The 21,300-nt window shown below is 35.3% G+C and overlaps 1 protein-coding gene across 1 annotated transcript in view; it reads left to right on the forward strand.

The window, feature by feature from the left end:
* Nucleotides 1–21,300, forward strand: part of LOC146531629 (protein tweety-like) — a 79,949-nt gene that overhangs the window by 53,315 nt on the left and 5,334 nt on the right. The window contains exons 3-12 of the mRNA XM_085198760.1: nucleotides 9,873–9,949; nucleotides 11,843–11,998; nucleotides 13,676–13,804; nucleotides 17,456–17,599; nucleotides 17,955–18,167; nucleotides 18,625–18,753; nucleotides 18,990–19,127; nucleotides 19,440–19,584; nucleotides 20,064–20,209; nucleotides 20,355–20,452. Coding sequence (XP_085054886.1) covers nucleotides 11,864–11,998; nucleotides 13,676–13,804; nucleotides 17,456–17,599; nucleotides 17,955–18,167; nucleotides 18,625–18,753; nucleotides 18,990–19,127; nucleotides 19,440–19,584; nucleotides 20,064–20,209; nucleotides 20,355–20,452 — 1,277 coding nt within the window. The 5' untranslated portion in view covers nucleotides 9,873–9,949; nucleotides 11,843–11,863. The remainder of the gene's footprint in view (nucleotides 1–9,872; nucleotides 9,950–11,842; nucleotides 11,999–13,675; nucleotides 13,805–17,455; nucleotides 17,600–17,954; nucleotides 18,168–18,624; nucleotides 18,754–18,989; nucleotides 19,128–19,439; nucleotides 19,585–20,063; nucleotides 20,210–20,354; nucleotides 20,453–21,300) is intronic.

Raw genomic sequence — 21,300 nt, forward strand, 5'->3', positions numbered from 1 at the left:
AGATTAAATAAAGCCATAATTTATAATTATTTCTATGAGTTGGATTTGATTGGCAACTATCCTGTTTAGAAGAAATTGAAATGAGATCTATATCTATAAGAGCAAAGTTACTTAAGTTAAACAGTAAAGGAAGAAGGGAATAGATAAGATTCCTTGTTCTAAAGTAGTAGTAGTTGTAATAAATAAAAAAATCTTTTAGACTAATTATTTTGCTAGACCTATCTTCAATCGTTTTCTTGGGTAACAGACAGATTGATTCTTGTATACGAGATACGTAGGCTTGTATTTTAGTGCAAAATTCCAAAACTGACAAGGATTATTATCGTCGCCGTCTGCTCCGAGACATCAGGAAATTGCTAAATGATTTCTGCTATTGGAAGATAAATAGGCATCGTAAATAAGTCCGAGGGTACAATGACATCAATCTCGCCCATCATTACTGCTCCGTCGAGTCGGATTTCAGCTCATCTAAGTGAAAATAGGCCGAATACATTCTCATATCTTTTTTTTGGGGGTTGGAAATTAGGCGTGGTATCCGTTGATGGTCTTTTTATGGACCATTCGTCATATGTTTGGACTTAGATGTTAGAGATTTTCTTTGGATTTTGTATGGATTAGTTGGGGCAAGGTGCGGCTTTAGGGATTAGATTTTGTTTTTGAAAGCTAAACGTATAGATGTAATACACCCCAAAACAATGATTTTTTTTTGTTTTTATCGATATGTATTTGTCTGTGAGTTTATGAACACTAATTTTAGTCCATCTAAATGCAGTTTTCACTATTGTAATTGGACGTTTGTTGTTAGCTTAGTGTTGTTAGTTAGTTATTTTGTTAAATTTATTAAATCATATTGTCAATTCTAATACAGAGAAAAGAAATGTTTCAAAATATTTCCATGAAGTTATTTATGAAACAGTATATTCATTAGTTAATTGGTGTTTATTTAATTCGCATCGCTCGCTTCTTAACTATGTAAAGTCTGTGGTCAATATTTCAATTTACTTTAAAGGCACTCTACAAAGAAACTAAAGAAAATATAAGTGCCCAGTGTAAATTGAAAATTATATTACACGTTTCTTCCATTAAATCTTTGAAATTATGTCCACACGAGATATTTTAACAAAGTAACTCTATATATAGACAATTTCTTGTTAAATCTGCTTTACAAGTCATTGTTTTATATTGAATACTGATAACTATATCAGTATAAGCTAGAGCACAATTCCATATGACTATTTCTTATCCTTTATTCCGTTATCCTATTTCGAAACAGACGCGCTCTCAAAGCAAGCCTGAAGTTCCTATTTTACGCCATTTCATTTCTCTGTAATTCTCTGACAAAGTAATAAACTACTAGGTTTATGGACGTCTCGTAACATGTTTCGTCGGGAGTAAGTACTTTACGCTTTTAGGGATACAAATGTCCTGATTCCTTGGACTTGTGTTTTCCAGCTCCTTGAAGTTTATTTGTTAAATGAGCTAAAATCTTTGTAATGTACCTACTGTTGTTCTTTAAATCTATACTAATATAATAAAGCGGAAGAGTTTGTTTGTTTGTTTGTTTGTTTGTTTGTTTGTTTGTTTGAACGCTAAGATCTCTGGATCTACTGGATCGATTTACTTTGTTTTTGTTTTGTATGAAAGCTGCATTCTTCAGAAGTGCTATAGGCTATATAATATTACATTACACATATATACTAATAAATTAAAATACTTTCTAATTTGACATGCAATTTATTCTGCCATGTTAATAACAACCGTCGTCGCTAAGCGACCGCGTTCGTCACCGCGTCATTTTGATATTCATCCTTATGAAAATAAATATAATAGTCACTTTTAGCATTTCATCTAGATTGAAATTATATTTCTATAGAAATTATATTCTTATATTTCAAGCAGGCGTAGCCGCGTCCGGGTCCGCTAGTAGAATATACAGGTTTCCAAATTTAAATTTCATCAATTAATGTCTCATTAAGATAACCTATTAAAAGTATCAACTCACGCTTCTTATAATTCGTTAATAAGACCAATACAAAAATACCTCTTACAAAGTTTTCGACAACAACAACAATAAATAACTTTACTACAAAAAAATAGGTCGATAATGATTGATGATACTAAACTTATAGTTCCGCGTTCATCAAAGAAAAATCACTTCCATATGCATGTGTAGATCAAAAGATTAGCTTGCGATGCTACACAGAAGTACTCGACACGAATAGTGAAATAATTATACGATGTTTCCAGCCAGCTATGCCTGCTTTCATACATACATTTATCCCATAATGTTAATTGCGGCGTGAATTGCAGCTTTTTAAATGGTTCTATCTAGGTTTTTTTATTAAATATAGGTAGGCATACACCAAAACACAGTATTCTATGTGACAGGCATGCAGCGTGGTAGTTCTTGCGTAACTGCATATGCCACCAGCTAGCGTGAACTAGGCGTACTGTTAAAGTTCCCCTCTTTTACCCTTATTTTGAAGTATAAGAGAGGTAACAAGGATCTAGTTTCTCTGGTCGTACTAGGGTTCCGGGCGTTCGCTCAGCGCGCAGCCTCCGCGATATCGAACGGCCGCGCCCGCTCCCCACGTGCTCCATTCACCGGCTGACCACGTGTCAGACATACTATAGATAAAATAGTGTGATAGTACTATACTATAAGTAATTAATTAATATAGAAATGTTGGTGTTCATTGGTATAGTGTGTTGACTGTTAGGTTGATAGGAGGGTTTCAACATAGATATACATAGGTATTTGTATTTTTTTCGTCTTATCGTATACTGTTTCGATAAGGAAAAATAATAATTATTGATTTAAAATGGATTTAAATAATATAATATATCTTAATAAACGCTAACGTTAAGTTCAAATGTCGAAGTTCATAAATTACAACATTTGTAAAGTAATTTTGACACATATTTTGTAATAGAAGCTAATGCGCATGCGTCACCCTCGGGAAACCCGAAAGCTATTAATGTTAACGGTCCCTCGTGAAATATCGTTCTGTATTTTAATTAGGGCTCCGTCTTTCCTTTTAGAACTTCGGTTTGTACGATATTTAACGTTCTAAATGGTGTTAACTTTCGATACTTTTCCAATGAACAGTTCAATACCGTCGATTATATTTTAGAAGTCTTAGTAATGTGATGATGAATGAGTTGATTTGTGAAGTTGAAATGGTGTTCAGGTCGTCGTGGCGTCACAGCGTCTGATTGTTAACGTGATGGTAATGGGTACGGTTTCCTGTAGGGGAAGGGAATTAATTATTTTCATTTCCTCGCTCTAGTAACAAGACAAAGTCCGGCGATGAGGCGGCACTGTATCTAGAAAATATCTATATCTGGTGTTACGTGAACGGAGTGTCTTTGGAACCTATTCTCTTTACACCAGGTTCCCCCTGCCTGCCTATGCTATATGCGGGATACTAAAATAAAATGTTGCTATCAACAATATTTTTTTGATTCCGTACTATTTAGCTCAAGTAAATTTTGAATAGTCAAGTAGAGGGTAGGCAGAGAGAACCTAATTTTAACACACTCTGTTCCGCACGAGCTCAAGTTGATCTTTTTCATGTAACGGCCCTTGCGTTTCCTTTCGCCGTTTTTATACTACTTGTGGTCGTACCGCAGCTAAATTTGTGACTTCCGAGGTCGCACTTCTTACCGGTAGGGGACCTGGGGTATTCTAGAATAATTGAACGTCTAGTATGCAGATTATTCAATTAGGCAACCGCCTCGGCCGCCCGTTTGATTGGAAACTTCCTCAGCTGAAACCAAGGCACAAATTGTTTCTATGTTTGCACAATGAACTATTGCATAACATCTCGGGTCTGTGGAAGCGGGTTATTTTATTTTTCGTCTCAGCTTTGCGAATGTAAATGGATGTTGCCACTTTTTATTAGCTTTACGCTATATCCAGAACATAGCTAGATGAGCCCTCAGGTGGTAGGTTCAATTACCATTCGAGGAAATAAAATTTTTGAAGTGCGGCTTTGAGTTTCGCCGCTTATCACGCAATACCTTCAGAATTGGACGGAAAGTGGAGAACGGAAATGTCTTTAATGGTGAGGGAGTGTTTTAACACTAGGTCCCCGGGTCCCCTCTGCCAATAATATAAAGGTATAATATACTTATTTATATGGCATTGTTCATAAATCATTTAAAATATCATATTTCAAGCAAACGAGGCGACCAACATTGATAAAGATATCAATGGTAAATAAAGATATCGGGAGAGGAATAAAAAAGGTTCAGATTGAAGCCGGCCTCCGTCAGAATAAATATAGGGGTTATGAAGACTTCATGAGAATATACGTACCTATATAGGGGTTATGGATGTGAGGAATATTTCATGCACAACATGTTACGACCTGACGACGCGTGATGGTTTATAAAATATTTCCATGCTGTTCCATTGTGTTTTATTGCACAATTTTATATGAATATCGGTGGGTTATGTAATATGTACTAAAAGGTAGTGTAAATATTTTGGTTAAGAAGACCTTATGAGTTTACTAATTGCGTCCAGTACTTCGTTGACTTACACTCACTAGGTACTGAATATCCTTTTATCAAATTAGTGAATAAATTTAACATTTTTAAATATAAATTATTATAAAAAAAATACATTTAGGTAGGTAGGTAGGTAGCTAGGTATAGATTTTTAAAAAATAATTTATATCATAAATAAACATGAAACTAAAATTGCTTACTGACTTAGATATCTAAAAACTTATTTTAATATCTAATTTCGTTTATCAGCCTGACATTCCATTATGACAGAGGCTAGGTATTAATATAAACATCCAACCCGGGTGCAGGATGAGTGTCGCGTCCGATACTGATCGAAGCCCGGATGTGCCGGAATACAGATAGCGATGGTTGCTTCCGCGCTCGCTCTGAGCTCTGAGCTCTGAGTTCTGTGTGTACGGATTTATGAGATTTTTGTATGTATACATACATACACTTTATATGTGTGCACTTTATTATAGAAAAAAATGGAAAAAATACCTATTATATTAAATTGTAAGTTTATTTTTGGCCGACTTTTGTACTGTTGGAAATAAATAAATAAGGTATACTAAGTTATATTAATATATGTATATAAATCTACAAATGAATTATATTTAACTTCAAAAGTAATAGTTATTTGTGGAAGGAAATTGAAAATATTATACATGTTTTGTATCGTATTACAAATAATGAAGTTAAGTAAAGTAAATCCGAGCTCATACTAAATCAATTTCGTGCCTACTAAGGAAATTAAGAGAAGCCTTAATAAGATTTTTATATAATATCCGTTTTGTAATGTATAAAATTCATTATGATCGTACACGCGACGGTTGTAGGTTCAATTTCCACTTAGGGCAATCGATTATTTTTATTTATCATCTCTGGCTAGTTGAAATCTTTTATTTAGTACGTAATATCTCGACTGATGAAGTTCACTAATACTTCAGTCTCTACTTTCCGCCGAATTCTGGAGGCGTTGCGTGGTGAGTGTTCATTTACTCAAGAGGGAATCGAACCGACAACCCGTAACGTTTACAGTCGCACACTTGTGCCTCTGAGTCACGACTGGCCTCAATACCTCAATAAATTAATAATACTAGTATTTATAACATCTACGCCATGCAAATGGTAAGCAAAAGGTAAGGTGGTTTTGTTCAAAGTAACGAAAGTCTATACCTAACGTGCTTATATTTGCGTGGTAAGTGTATTCGCTGTACTAAAAGCATCACAAAGGAAACGAATCTCCACAAGTCCGCAACTAAACAGTTAGGCGCTATTGTGTTGAACTATTACATGGTTGCGTGAGCCATTGTTTGGTCGCACTTTGATCTGTGATAGCGTGCTCGAAATGTATGGAACGTTCTGATATGGTATGGGTATTTTTTAGTAAATTATATTCTATTAAGAGATAAAATGGAAAATTCCCTTTGTTTTCTCCTTTTTGTGGGGATTTATAGATTTTTTTTCTTAGTGTTCTCCTGCTATCCCTTATCTATTGGCTTCCTAAGTTTCAACTTTCTAAGTCCTGTAGTTTATAATATATAGATTAGCGTTTCCCGCGTATTTTGTGTAAGAACAGAGAATTTAATTAATAAGACTCTTCGTTTTCGATTCTCTGCGGTCTGCCAGAAACAAATTTGTTCTATTAAACTGCGTAAACAAAAAAATATTTAGAGGTCATTCACGACTGGAAATACATCCCATTATGATCAGGTGCACCGTAAACACTTTTCCATTGAGCCATAACGGATAGATATTGCATATTACTAAAAACAAAAAAATTCTGCCGAATTAAGATCTTCCTTTTTTTGAAAGTCGGCTAAAAATAATATAAATGATAAATAATTTATATAAGAAGCTAAAAATACAAACAGCTTCGGTAGAACTTGAAAAATTGTACATGATTTTTAATATTGAATATTGCTTCATCGACATTGGCATAGCGCCATTGTTACATTTTGACTGTTCTTAAAGCTCTGCACTGGTATATTATATAATGTATGTATGTGGGATTTATTTCGACATATATTTATATAAAATTTGGATTGGATGGATCTTGATTTACTTTTCTTTATAGAGACAGAGGAACCTAATGTTCAGACACTTCGTTCTCCATTTTTTACACAGCTTTTTTTGCTTGTTACGTGGCGGTAATCAACTACACGGTTTTTTTCTGTTGCCAGGCCTCGAGTTCCCGAGTCCCCTTTTTAGGAACGAATTGTCTCAACCTGAGGTTCCCTCTGCCTGTCCTGCTATGTAAATAATAAAAAGAATATCTGTCACTTTCATAGCTATTATCTCTATATTTTATATTAGATATCTTTTTGTATATTATAAAGTAACCTATCTCGGATATTTAACAGGTTATTAAACTAATAATAAGATCGTTGCCCCATCGTTTACTTCCGTTGTATATTTTGTTAATATAATATTTCATATTTCGTCAGGTGTTAATATTATACTGTTTGTATAAAAGATTGTTCGCTTCGACTGCGATATCTAAATTAGAATGGGCTATCTCATTGTTTATAGTCCATCAACATTGTAAACTCTTCTACGAACTCGATGAGTGAACAATGGCCGCGCCGGTAGGTTATAGAGACGTAAGTTTTTAATGGATATGGTAATAAATTCGTATTTAAATCCAATATTTTATATTTTATAAAAAGTAAAGTAAGCCGTAGATATTGCATAGCAAGGTCTTTTTTTGGATTTATTTAGTTTCTAATTCATTTTAGTTTTTAAAGTGACATTTAAATAGGTATATTACATTTATTTTAAAGAATCTATTCCATTAAGACACTTCCGTTTCCCACTTTCCACCAAATTCTAAAGCCATTGCGTTCTGAGTGGCGGAACACAACGCCGCTATCTTTTCTATACTTATATTATAAAGTGGAAGAGTTTATTTGATAGAACTCTCTAATATGAGGCAGTAGTGACTTGAACAAAAAAAAATATTTTTGTGTTTGTCGTGGTTATAGCAGAACGTGACATGTGTCATATATAACACTAAGCATTGTGTATGACACATGACACATTCATTCTTAAAATTTGACTACGAGGGCGAAGCCGCAGCTAAAAGATAATACTACAGGTTTTAAGATAGTTAAAAGAATACACTATTTATATATTTTTATTTTATATATTAAAGTAATACCCACCAATAAATGCCAATCTGTTACTCACATTGATTATATGACAAGTGAAGATAAAGGTCGCTTGTGTAATAAAGAAAGCAGTTCACGACATTTTAAATACCAAACTATAAATCCTCGATCGCCATATGGGATCGTGATTCACCGTGGGAACTGGGCTCTGTTGAGTATCCTCCATGGAAATTATACGTTGAGGTACCCTATATGCTTATAAAGGGTACCTACCTACAATGTATATTATTATGAGTAATGAGTTTTTTAAACTGCCGTACCTTTTTTTTTAATTAGAAATTACTTTTTTTCAATTTCACGCATATCGCATGTAGTGTTGAGACACTCCGGTCCCTCACAAGAGGCATTGCGTATTGACCCCAGAGTGAAGTACTAAAAATATTGAATATTTCATATCTTCGAGTAGGAATCAAATCCAAACAACCTGTCGCGTTTAAATATAACGTCTAGCTTTAATTGTGTTATGTGAATGTTTATATCACATAAGGAATAATTCGGCAGAAAGTGGGAAACGGAGTGTCTTAACACTAGGTTCTCTCTGCCTACCCTGCTGTGTGCGGGATACGCAGGAACGGGAAATTGGGGAACGAAGTGTATTGACAGTAGGTTCCCTCTTCCTTCCTTCCTATATACGAGAGTTAAAATAAAACGGCGCATTAGTATATATTTTCTAAAGAACGTTGCCCAATGTTTCCATTCTTCAAGTATCTTATAAATTGTAAGACCACTCCGCCGCTGCAGCTTTTTATACGCGGCACATGCACGTGTCAAGGTTTTTGACGTTTTAATGGGACCGCTCGACTGTTCTAGATTTTGTGCTCGTAAAAAATAAGCTTTCATGCATATCTAGGAATTGTGAACTGGTCTGACTGGTCCACTGGTTGAGTCACGAGTCCTATACATCTGGTTTTTTTTCCCCCCACTAATTCAGATTCTTCTTCACATTTTCTAATGTGTGACTTTTATAGTAATCTGGTGATGTCTCTTGCATGTTTGTTGCCTTTTATATGTATTGTATGTTTGTTTTCCGGTAAGAAATCACTATTAGAGAGTTTATGTTGATTCCCTTAAGTGTTTTAAGAAGTTCTTTTAATTAGTTTTTAATTTTTATGTCTAGATCGTTATTGTAAAGTTTTTATCTAAGACGGTGTTTTTTCTGTTTATTGTTTTAAATTTAGTAACATTGATAAGGATTTCGTTAGCTTGTTATTTATTTGTGCACTCTATCAAATTAGATATTAAATTTCAGCATAAAGGGCCTTGATTTCGATTTCCATTAGAGGAAGTGGTATATTTCATATTAACTTTTCCTCGCTCTAGTAACAAGGCAATGCCTCCAGAATTCGGAGGAAAACAGTGAACGGAGTGTCTAACACTAGATGCCTAGGTTCCCTCTATCTACCCTGCTGTGCGGAATACAGCGTGGAGCTAAAATATACCTTATTTAAAACGTACAATTAAATGAATTGTAGATCTGAAAAACACATCAGAACTTTAACGACAGCTTTCTTTCTTATTTTTTTAATATCGTTTGACCAGAGACAGAGAGCGTGGGTTATAAAGCGAATGCTTTACGAGCTCGTATTCGCCGGGATACTTAAAATTTAATATCGAGCACGCGTAGTTTAGATAGCTGAACTGTGGTAGAGCTCATAAAATACTCATAATACTTGTGAGGTCTTACTCTGGAATTGACTTGTTTAGAGTGTACTGACTAGATGACAGATAATTCTGGATGTTATTAGTAATCAATCGGCTTCAAGCTGTATCACTCACACATCAGGGTACGTTTAAGGAACCTAGTGTTAACACTCCGTTTTCGTTTCGTTTCAATTTTTTAATAGCGTTCCTCTAAGTTGAGTTGTGTATACATGGCTGATGTAATTCCGATAGCTGGTGGAGTTGGTTACATTGACACCGTTATCATGCCATATAGCCTATAAAGTTCTTCTGTGTTTCATTTTATATCCAGCAAAAACAGTTTTTTTTTTAATTATTTAAGGACTCGGCATCAGAGTAAGCAGAGGGCACCTGGGAATCTAGTGTTACGACACTCCTTTCCCTTTAAGACACTTTCGTTCCCCACGCGTTGTGTGGCGGAACTGAAACTCTATCTTTGTGATTTAGATAGTATAGATGTAGTTTTCAATATTTCTTTATTTCATATTTTTCTCTTTTTCTTTTCAGATATGTCTCTAGCAAGGACGTGATCTCACCAGTTAGCGGTAATATGGCGTCTCAGGTGCTGTAGTTTTATTTTTGCGGTAAGTCAAATTTGTGGCATCACTACTATATTTTGTACTTAATTAAAAAAATAATTATTTTTTAAGATTACTTCTATTAAATTTTAAAATACTCGATGATTCATTTTGAATAACAGTATCGTTATATTATTAGTTTAGAATGGGATGAGTAAAAATGTAATAAAAAACTTGGATTCGCTAACAATGTGCTTGAACTGCGAACGTTTGTGCTCATATGTTGGCAATATGTGCTAATTATAAGTTACACGAGATCTACGCGAGCGTATTGGTATTGGTAGTGTTTTTTATAATTGCTAAAAAAATATATTTAACTAACTTATTTCATTTATTTATGAAATTTGTTCCATATATTCTTTTATTCTATGTCTCGTCGAATTGAATGGAATTTTCTCACTTCCATTTCTGTTTATTTCAAAATAATAAGAAGTATTTATAAGGTCTTAGGATTTTGTTAGTTGCATAATATTTATAAATTCTTCTTTTTTCTTTATTTCCGTGTACTCTCCCTAAAGCTGTTAGTTGAGAATGACATTGTGCGTTACGTTTCACGGATATTAAAATATAAAATATACCTTATTATAGTAAAAGCTATAACGAGGCCAGTCGTGGAGCAGGAACACAAGCTTGAACGTGACAGGCAGTGGGTTCGATTCCTACTCGAGGAAATTAACTGAGCCTCTTAACTCTCTCCTTTGCCTACCCTGCTAGAGCGGGATGCAACGTGAAGCTAAAAAAGCTTTTTGTATTTCAGACTGGCATTTTCCTTAGTGAAAATATTTTATCCTTATCTTTATATTCGAATAAAGTTAATTTCTTGCGTAACATTTAACATTACTTTGGAGTTAGAATACAATGAATGGTATATTAATTAAGTCCATTGTTTCAGAAGTATTCGGTCCGCTTAATTAATAAAGGGTTTGCGGCTCCCAATCCTCACTTTGTCCTTTGCAATTTGCGTTAAACACATGTGACAGTGATAAACTGTGGTTGAACCTAGGAGGAGGTGTTTATAAAATATTATTAATGATATATGTCCATCTACATACATTTCGATGATCTCTGGTTAAAATATCGAAAGTGAAAAATTGCTTGTAATTTATATTGTTCTTTTGACTGACTAAGGGAGTTTTTAATGATATAAAAAAATCTATAATATCGTTTCGTTTTTTAAACGTGTATGTAAAAGTTAAAAAAATTGTAAACCTACCCTTATTAATAGTTAAAACACGAATAAGAGATATTTTTCACTAGGTATACTCTATTTGATTATCGATTTGTTTTGTAAAATTTCAAATGTCCACCCCTCTTAATTGGAGAAAGAATATTTATTCTATTTTTACTGAAGATATACGTCAAGAGATAAAAGTATTCAAAAAGATGGATTTTTGTCCTTACACATATATAAATTTTACGTGATGCTGCTATTAACCTCTAATGGTGAAATCTTTACTTTTCCCAACGAAACCGGGGAAATACCAGTATTTTAAATACTTAAGTTGGAATTTGATGATGATTCATGTTTCAATGAAATTTCGAATCATAATTGGCTAATGCAGCTTTCGTCTTAATTTGTTTCGTAGTTTTGTCTTTCTCTTTTGCAATTTTGTGGCACAGTCACTTAGGTAAGCTCCATTTGGGTCAATTTCATGGACTCATATTATTCATTGTTTTTAATTTTGTTTTGTTGTAATTTTGTTGTGTAATTTTGTTTTGTTTCATACGGTATCCCGCAAATATCAGGTTAGTCAGAGGGAAGCGAGTGTTCACAGAATCCATTCCCCACTTTAAATTTTTGAGACCAGACTCGTTACCAGAGCTAGCTAGATGATTTAAAATTACCTCTTATGTCTATTCTCTCTAATCTGTATATTTTTCTGTATATCTTCGTCCCAGGTGTAGCTGCGAGCGGTGGGCATGGGCGCGGCGGGTCCGTCCGACGAGTACTCGCCGCCGCGGCTCGCGCGGCTGCTGCACGCCCTCCCGCACATAAACGTCACTCTCCATCGCGTCAATGATACCTTTGCACCCAACTCTCCGGTTTATCTTGAGGTAATGCTTATATTGTTTTTTTATTATTATTATAAAATTTTAATATTTCTTTATTGTACATAAAAAATAAAAAAATGTGTCGAGGCAAAGCGCGGCATTTAGTTTCGCTACTCAACATCCAATCCAAAAACCATGCACCTTAACCCAAAAACAACACAACACCCCGGAAAATGGGGAACGGAGTGTCTTAACACTAGATTTTCTCTGCCTATCCTCTGGTGCACTGAAATAATTTGATTGCTCTGTTCCGATTAGGTAAAACGCAGTATTGATTTTGTAAAAACAATAAGCAAAGTCTCTATAGAGGGAATAAACGATAACTGTTTCACTATTATTTTATTCTTCTAAAAGCTGAACATATGCACCGCACTGTCTGTATCTATTCTTGACAGCAAAATTGAATACAATTTATTTGAAATCTAAAATAAGAAAAATCTTTATCTATATGAATCTTTCCTATCTGTCGTTTGCAACTGTCGCTCAGCTACGTAGTATATTGTTTTGGTTTTGTTAGTTATTATACGATCTCGCATTGGCAATCAAAGTTTCTAACCACGTAGGCTCGTATTTATTAACCACTCTCAAGTGTGATATCGAACTTGAGATGCCGTTTTCATTCGTTAGTTATACATCTATGAATGAAGATTCTAGATCTAGATAAAGATCTATGATTGAGGTGTCTTATCTCAAGATTGATCTCAAACTTGAGAGCGTATTAAAAATATGGCGCCTTAAAAAGTGTCAGGTGTATAAAACTAAGTATTCATTTAATCTTCTTAAGTAATCTTGCTATTACAATATACTCGTATGTAGGTCAAAGAGTGGTCTAGAGACATCTGACCTATTTTAAAGTAGGATTACTAGAGTAGCTGCCTATGGCTATACAGATGATAATATAAGAACTGAGTAACTTGACTCTTAAGCTGACGGGGACATAGAAGCTCGTTGACGGAAATAGGGTAGGTCCATAGTTCCTTGAGTTGACTTGAGTGCATGCCTGGTTTAGCGAGCTTTTACTAGGTAAATGGCAATTTTGAAGTGTTTTTTTTAAATAACTTGTGTTTATTTCTTATATTTTATTTTATTTTATTTCAGGGTATTAGTGTGCAAGGGCACAAGCGTGCATCTGTGAATGCGATAGGTTGTGAGTTCGATTTTCACTCGAGGAGTATATTATATTAAATTTTCATACCCTCGCTCAGGTTACTAGGCAAAGCGCTGAAAGTTCCACCACAACACACAATACCTCCAGAATTCGGTGGAAAGTTAGAAACGGAAGTGTCTCAATGGGAACGGAGTGTTTTAATACTAAGTTCCCAGGCTCACTTTGCTCTGCTACGTGCATATTATGGAAAACGGCTTTAAAGCTAAATATTAATCATTGAAAATAATACAATTAATGCTGACATTGTAAGAAATTGGTCAATTCAAATAAGTTAATTAATGTCTCATTAAGTTGGCACATGTGACAACTGTGGTATGATCAATTTTTTTTATTTTAGCTTCACGATTTTCCCACGTATAGCAGGGTAGACAGATGAAATCTATTCATAACCTAAAAGGCCTTGTTCCCTAGTTATCGCCCAATTTTAAAGACATTCTTAATACATTAAATTAAATTGCTAAAAATTTACAAAGTAATTTCAACTAATTGAATCCATTACATGCATATTTCAGAGTTTGGGAATCCTTGGATCTATACCTGGCGGATGGCTCATCCTAACGTTGACGGTCCTCCTCATATACTTGCTGACGAGATGCTGCGACAGGAAGCAACGCCCGCCACGGAGTATAACCGCGCTTAAGGTAAATTGTTATTTGGGAATATGTATCTAATTTCTGTATTTTTTATGTATGTACTATATGTAGGTTATACAGCTTTACGATTTAAGGAACTTCAAATGCGATGATTGTGTGTTCGATTCCCACCTGCCCCCGAGTGTATATATCTTGCGGGATACACTATAAAGATAAAATAAAAATATTTAATGAACTGTGGTATAAAACATTAAAATTAAAATAAAAACTATATATAAACAAAGCTTCGGATACTTACTCGTAAATAATGTGAAAATTGCATGTAGATAAAAAAGGATCAACATAACGAGGTGCTTTACGTAGGGCCGATGTAGGGACAATATATAATTCCATTATGCATGCCTGTTTTATACTGACAGTGACAGGTTACAATCACAGCTGGTATTTACCATTTAATACGCTATCATGGTATCGAATGGTCGATGGTCGCCAGGTAAAGTGTCGAAAGTGAAAAATTGGACAACCAAGAAAGAAAAAAAAAGAAAATTTCAAAAAAACTTTGTTTATGTATGTAATCGAAAACTGCCTTTTTTAATATTTCAAAACAGCGAAAAGAAATTTGCAATTTTTCACTTTCGATACTTTACCTAGGGATCCATAGAATATTTTTGGTGTAATTTTGCCTAAATCCAGATTTTGAAATTAGATCTCCAGGCCCACTCAGTTGTAACCCATTAAAGTAACCTATTAGGCTAAATCGTCGTTTAAGCTTTAGTACGTTTGTAACCTTTTTAACCGTAAAGAAAACTTGGCAACGGTTCAGTTAAGGCAGTCAATGGACGAACTCATATACCCGTACAGTATGGTCAACGAGTCGTGGCCACTATGAAGTTAACTGTAAACAGCTGCGCATATTACAGGTTAAATTTTTTTTTACTTTTTAATATTTTCTTCCCGAGTGGAAACGCGCATAAATTCAGAAAACCTAGCTTCATAACGGTCACAACTCGTTGGTCGTACTGTAGTTTGGTTATGATAGTAAAGGGCCAGAGTTCACCGTCCTCTCTAGCTGACCTGCAAAACTAATTTTATGCGATGGGCACACCGCCAATCGGGTTATTGGTTTGATATTGTTCGACGTTGTTGCGAAATACTTAAACAATAGATGCCTTATAGTGTTTCTATCAGTGTTTATGTTATGAATGTAAATTTATTAATTGATTTTGTTGTATTTTATCGTATGTGATGCGTGATGTGGGCATCAATGAGGCGGTCGTGGCGAATGGGCACAAGTGTGTGGCTGTAACGCGATGATGTTGGGTTCGATTTCCACTTGGAGGAATGAAATCTATACTAATATAATAAAGCGGAAGAGTTTGTTTGTTTGTTTGTTTGTTTGTTTGAACGCTAGGATCTCTGGATCTACTGGTCCGATTTACTTTGTTTTTGTTTTGTATGAAAGCTGCATTCTTCAGAAGTGCTATAGGCTATATAATATTACATTACACATATGAACTAATATATTTTAAAGTACTTTTTAATATGACATGCAATTTATTCTGCCATGTTAATAACAACCGTCGCGTCGCCACGCAACCGTTACCGCGACATTTTGATATTCATCCTTATGAAAATAAATATAATAGTCACTCTTAACATTTTATCTAAATTGAAATTATAGTTTGCTGTATAGCATTCTAATAAATAATTAAGGAGATGTCACTGATTCGAATTGACCTAATCTTCGGGCGGCATAGTATGAGTATGACCGACGCGAACGGGCAGATGACGTTGACGGTTTTATAAATTTTCATACATTTTCGAACTTTATTTGTTGTTTATAATTAATTTAAAATACACTTTGATTCTCTTCTTATTTTATTTGATATTGCCCGCTAAAATTATCCTACTTAATAGAGAGAAATGTTTAGTTATTTCGTAGAGTTGATATCTATGTACGCACGTACGGAAAACTTTAGGTACTTTTTCTAATATTAAGAATACCTATCCTTTAGTTACTTTTAATCCTTTTGTTAGTTCATTTCAATAACTCAGATAATTTTTTCTAATAATGTGTATCTACTTATTATTCTTTTTGATTAATTGAGCTTATATTTTCTTACTAATTCTATTGAGAATTGAAAATAATTTCATCAATATATTTAATAAATATTCTTATAGTTCAAGCAGGCGTAGCCGCGTCCGGGTCCACTAGTGTTTAATATTTTTATTCTCTGGTTCTGGTGACGAGGCAAAAGCGAGCCTTTGAATTCTGCCACTAAACACACGATGCCTTCAGAATTTAGTGGACAGTGATTGGCGGATGGGAATTGACTTAATGGGAACGGAGTGTCTTAACACTAGGTTCCTAGATTCTCTCTGACTACTTTGCTATGTCTGAGGCTAAAAAACTTATATTTGCTTTTTATTTTCATGTATTTAACGCTTTTGCAATGTAAAGTGAACTTTAACACCCAGTTTTCTATTTTTCGATGATTTTAGAAATTACCTTTTAAATTTCGTAATTCAACGCCGCGCCGCCGTCCTAGATAATTCATATTAATAAAATAAAAAGAATATATTATATAACAAATGCATTTATATATCAAACCCTAATAGACGATTAGCTTTCACTATCCATCCAATAATATCCCTCTGATTCATATCACATGGTACCAAGATGACTTCTCGCCATGTGTTTTTCTCCTCTGCCACTCTATACGGTGGCTTGTTCGAGCAATCAGCCGCTTGTTGATCTCAGTCTATATGTAATCTTGTCGTTAGATATGGGATGCTGTAATGGACCGTTTTGAGCTTTTTGTATAATCGCTTTATTTTATTACGTTATAGATAGGTAGATGTGTGTGAGAGCCAGATGTTTTTTGTTATACGGTTTAGTTGGGACTTGTGTATGTTAGAAGTTGTGGTTTAGTGTACTTGTTGAGGTAGTAGTAGGTTCGTTTTTAATATATTGCAATTTCATTTCTGAGAGGAAATTGTTTTGTTTTGTTTTAATTTTTTTTGGAATTATTGCTTAAATTATAGAAAAAAATAGCATATTTTTTTTATAGTGCCTTGAAATAAAAGCTGTCTTTTATGTTGTGCGTATTCTTGAATAAAAACGCATGTAGGTGTATAGATATAGGAAAAGGCTTGTCGAGTTATTAAGTGTTAGAGCTAAAAAGCAATTGATTTTATTGAACAATAAACAATGGTTGAACGTGCCCTTGGATGTCGAAGCGTTCATTGTACTAGAGTAATAGATTTATTGAAACACCCTTTTAACCTAGCCTTGTATATATTATATTGAAGCAAATATATTTATGTAATTCGGAAATGTGCGTTTATATTTTGGAAACTAACGACCCGCTCGCGGCTTCGCCCGCTTAATTTTTTTTCTAATAATAATATAATTTATTTTAGAAAAACAATATCTATACTTATTTTGAAAAGGAAAGTTTCAGCTAAATCAATAAAACAGTTGTCTATAGCAATTTTGTCGAGTTCCGCCATTCAACACGAAAACTCACGTATTCAATTGGAAAGTAGTGAACAGAGTGTCGTGACACTAGATTCTCTGCATATCTTGCTGCAGTAAAACTGAAAAAAAAACTAACATTAATTTTTAGAAATACATAATTAATAATTTTCCTAATTGTCAAAGAAATAACTAACTAAGATACGTTTCCGTTCTTTCAGATAACATTGATGATACTATCGGTGCTATGCTGCGGCGCGATCGGCGTAGGTCTGTTCGGCAACGACGACCTTCACAATGCGATGTTGCAGAGCATCCAAGCGGGCAACCAGCTCGCGGCGTTGGTTAACACCGTTAAGAATCAGGTAACTCTTATTTTATTTATACACTTAATTCTGCATTTTCTGACGGCATTGCGTGTTAAGCGGCGTAACTCAACACTGCGTTTTGTCTCAGCACCGGAGCGAAGAAATAAAATATAAATTTAAATAAATATTTCACTTCTTCGAATGGTAATCGAACCCATAACAAGACACTACTTTTTTCTTTCCCTACGCATTGACAAATTTTCGACAGACAGTACGTGTAGATTGGCACAACTCAATATCGCCGGAAAATAAAATAATTCATTAATACCCCAAGTCGGGATCGAACCTACAACACTCGAGCTTACAATACCTGTTAATAAATCTTAATTTTTTATTTAATTTTCATCCACAGTCAAGTATACTAGAAGAAGCGATGGGCTCACGAGCTCGGGCCCCGCTAACTCGACTAGCAGATGCCCTAGACGCGCCTGTAGCCAACCAAACGGCCCTGGGGACGCTGCTGAGGGCGCTATCTGCTCTGAGGAACAACGCGAGCGCCGCCGCCTCCGCCGCTGATAACCTAAGACGACCTCTCGCAGCTTTGAATTTGGATGCTTTTATGAAGGTTCGTTTTTAACCCTCAATGAAAATAAAGAGTCCATGTATGTGTATGTCTGTTGCATCGTAGCTGCTAAATGGATAAACCGATTTTAATTTAGTTTCTTTTATCTGAAACGTGACTTAATCGAGATTGTTTCTTAGCTATGATTCAAGGAAACATGTTCAGACATGTGAAGATTGTCTGTTTTTTATAGTCTCATTTTTAGTCTAGTCTAGTCTTTTTTCTCCAACCTCTTAATAACCTATACATAATTATCAATTATAAATAGGTTATTAATTAAGAGAAGGTTAGAGGGGGAGATTAGTTTATTTTTCATTATGTAATGTGTAAACAAAATGAAATTACTTTTATGTGTGTCCATTTCTTATGATATCAAAATATTTTTTATATATTTCTTTATTATGTTAATTCGCGCCATACTAACAACATCTAATTAAATTTTTATTATTATATTCCTCAGCGTCTGTGGGTGTGGGAGGCGGCCCGCTGGGCGGGCGGCATGGCGGGCTGGTGCTGCGGCGGCGCGGTCTGCGTCGCTCTGCTGGCGGCAGCGGCGAGGCGGTCCCGTCGTGCCCTTTTATTGCTTTGTGTGAGTTATCGGTATCTCGTATATAGCAGTAGGGTTGGCTAAAGGAACATGGCAACTTAGTGTTAACATACCCCGTCCCATAAAGATGCTTCCGCTCCCCACTTTCTGCCCAATTCTAGAGGAATTGCATTTTGAATGGCGAATCCCAACGCAGTACTAGTAATATTTAATAAAATAATAGTATTTAATATGATAATAATAATGTAATATTAAACGTAATTTCTCCCTTTTTATAGGTATGCGCCTTAGGCGCCCTAGTAGCGTGCTGGGCGGCCGGGGCGGCGCTAGCGGCGGGCGCCGTGGCCGCCGCCGACGCGTGCCAGGATCCCGCAAGAGCGATAGCGCTCCACGCTCCCCATAGATTGCCTGTTGATGTTTGTATATTTGTTTACGTTTTATTTTATTAATATATTTATACATATAAGTAAAACTGTAACTCATCGCGGACTGTACATGGAAGATATTTTATATAAAATGTTAATGGGGGCATTTATAAGAAGATTCTCATTCTTGTGATGAAATAAAAATATGAGTATGGATGAGGATGAGATGAGGAGGAGGACTATTTATTCATAAGTGGCGAAATTGAACCCACAAACGTCATGTTTACAATCACATGCTTGTGTCCTTGCGTCACGATGTCGAAGAACATAAGCTTTTACTTAATTCGTTTTACCTACTTCCAGATGGTGCACTACTACCTATCCTGCAAGGTGTCCCGCGAGAACGTTCTCACGGCGGAGCTCCGCAACGCGCAGCGAGCCGTAGTAGCCGTGAGACAAGCGCTCGCTGTTCTGTCCCGGGGCGCCCCTCAGCTATTTAATGATCCGGGTATGGTGGCAATTTTAACTCCTGGAGAAACTTAACTAATATACTGTATAATGTTTAGTTCACGTTTTACAAAAACTAAAACTTAATCAAGAAAACGCAAGAACAAGAATAGCACAGACGACCAAAGTCTGTAGAGCACAGCAACTAAAAAAACCCATTCGTCGAAATCGGAGGGATTATAACATCCTTCTTATTTGGTTTTTTGTGTAGGAAGTTTTTAAGTTCTGTTTCAGCTCCACGAGCAGGTTCGGCAGAGGGAGCCCATTGTTAAGACGCTCCGCTCCCCACTTTCTGTCAATTCCAGAGACATTGCGTGGTGAAACTCAAAACCGCGCTTTTGAGTAGATGTCAGATCGAAAAAATGAAAATATTAAATATTTCATTTTCTCACGTTTGAGTGGGAATCGAACCCACAACCTCAATCGTGACTACTGGCCTCTATATCTCATATATTATATGTTTGTTCGTATTCATTCCAGGTCTCCAGCCGGCCCTGGGCGCGCTGGGCGCGGGCACGGGAGAGGCGGAGCGCGCACTCGTGTCGCTGAGCGGCGCGCTCGAGTGCCGCATGGCGCGCGCGTATTTTGTGGCCGCCGCCCGCGCTGCCTGTGATGGGGGACTGCAGGTATGTCACATGACACGGGTTATAGGGCAAAAGACGCGGGATTAGTTAGACAATAGTTTTGTAAATTAAATATAAAAAAATAATAATAAATATTGTTAAATAAATTTTAATAATGGTCACTCAATATTTAATATAATGTTTCCAGGCACTATCTCTGCAGCTGCTAGCCGCCATTGTGGCCGGTTTCCTGTTCACCGCAATCGTTCTAGTCGACTCGCACGCTTGGATTTATATTAACCCAAAGTAAATATAATTGTTTTATTTTTGTTTTTATAATAAACTAGCGGACGCGCGCAGCTTCGCTTGCTTAATTAGGGGTGAATTTTAATAAACCACGAAACATATTTTCAATTAAATATTTTTAAGAGTCTAAATTTCAAATTTCATAATAATCGGTGGCGTTTTAAAGATTTTTCCATACAAACTTTCAACCTCTTATTTGCACCCTTAGGGGAAAAATTCTAGAAAACGATGAAACACGTGTTCAATTAAATACTTTTAAAAATCTAAATTTCAAATTTTATAAAAATCGGTGCCGATTCAAATTTCTTTCCATACAAACTTTGAATCCCTATTACCCCTTTAGGGTTAAAATTTTTCAAAATCCCTTCTTAGTGGATGTCCAGATTACGAAAGTAAACATCTGTCCAAATTTCACGTTTCTACGCACAGCGGTTACGGCTGTGCGTGCGTCTTACCTCAGTCAGTGAGGACAAGTCCTTTTATATATATAGATATTAATTATACTTAAATTAAATTTGAACAGTGACTGTTAAATATCGTAAAAATTGTAGTGTCACAAGTATACGATTGTAAACTCGACAGTTGAGTTCCATTCCCGCTCGAGGAAATTAATTGTTTAATATTTTCATTTCAAAGGGGGAAAGTATAGAGTTTATCAGTAAAAATAAATCCTTACAGGTCCTACAGGTTATTATTATAACTATTTTGTTTTTAGGAGCAATTTTTATAAGTGTAAAATTGTTAAACTATTAGGTATTTTATATATATTTCACGCCATTCATATCCGCCATCCAACACGTCGTCCCTCAAAAAGGGAAGGGAATGGCTTATCATTATGAAGTTTTCTT

The sequence above is a fragment of the Heliconius melpomene genome, chromosome 15, assembly GCF_056956725.1.
Source record: "Heliconius melpomene rosina isolate 202511_hmr_F chromosome 15, ASM5695672v1, whole genome shotgun sequence".
In the NCBI taxonomy this organism is placed as follows: domain Eukaryota; kingdom Metazoa; phylum Arthropoda; class Insecta; order Lepidoptera; family Nymphalidae; genus Heliconius; species Heliconius melpomene.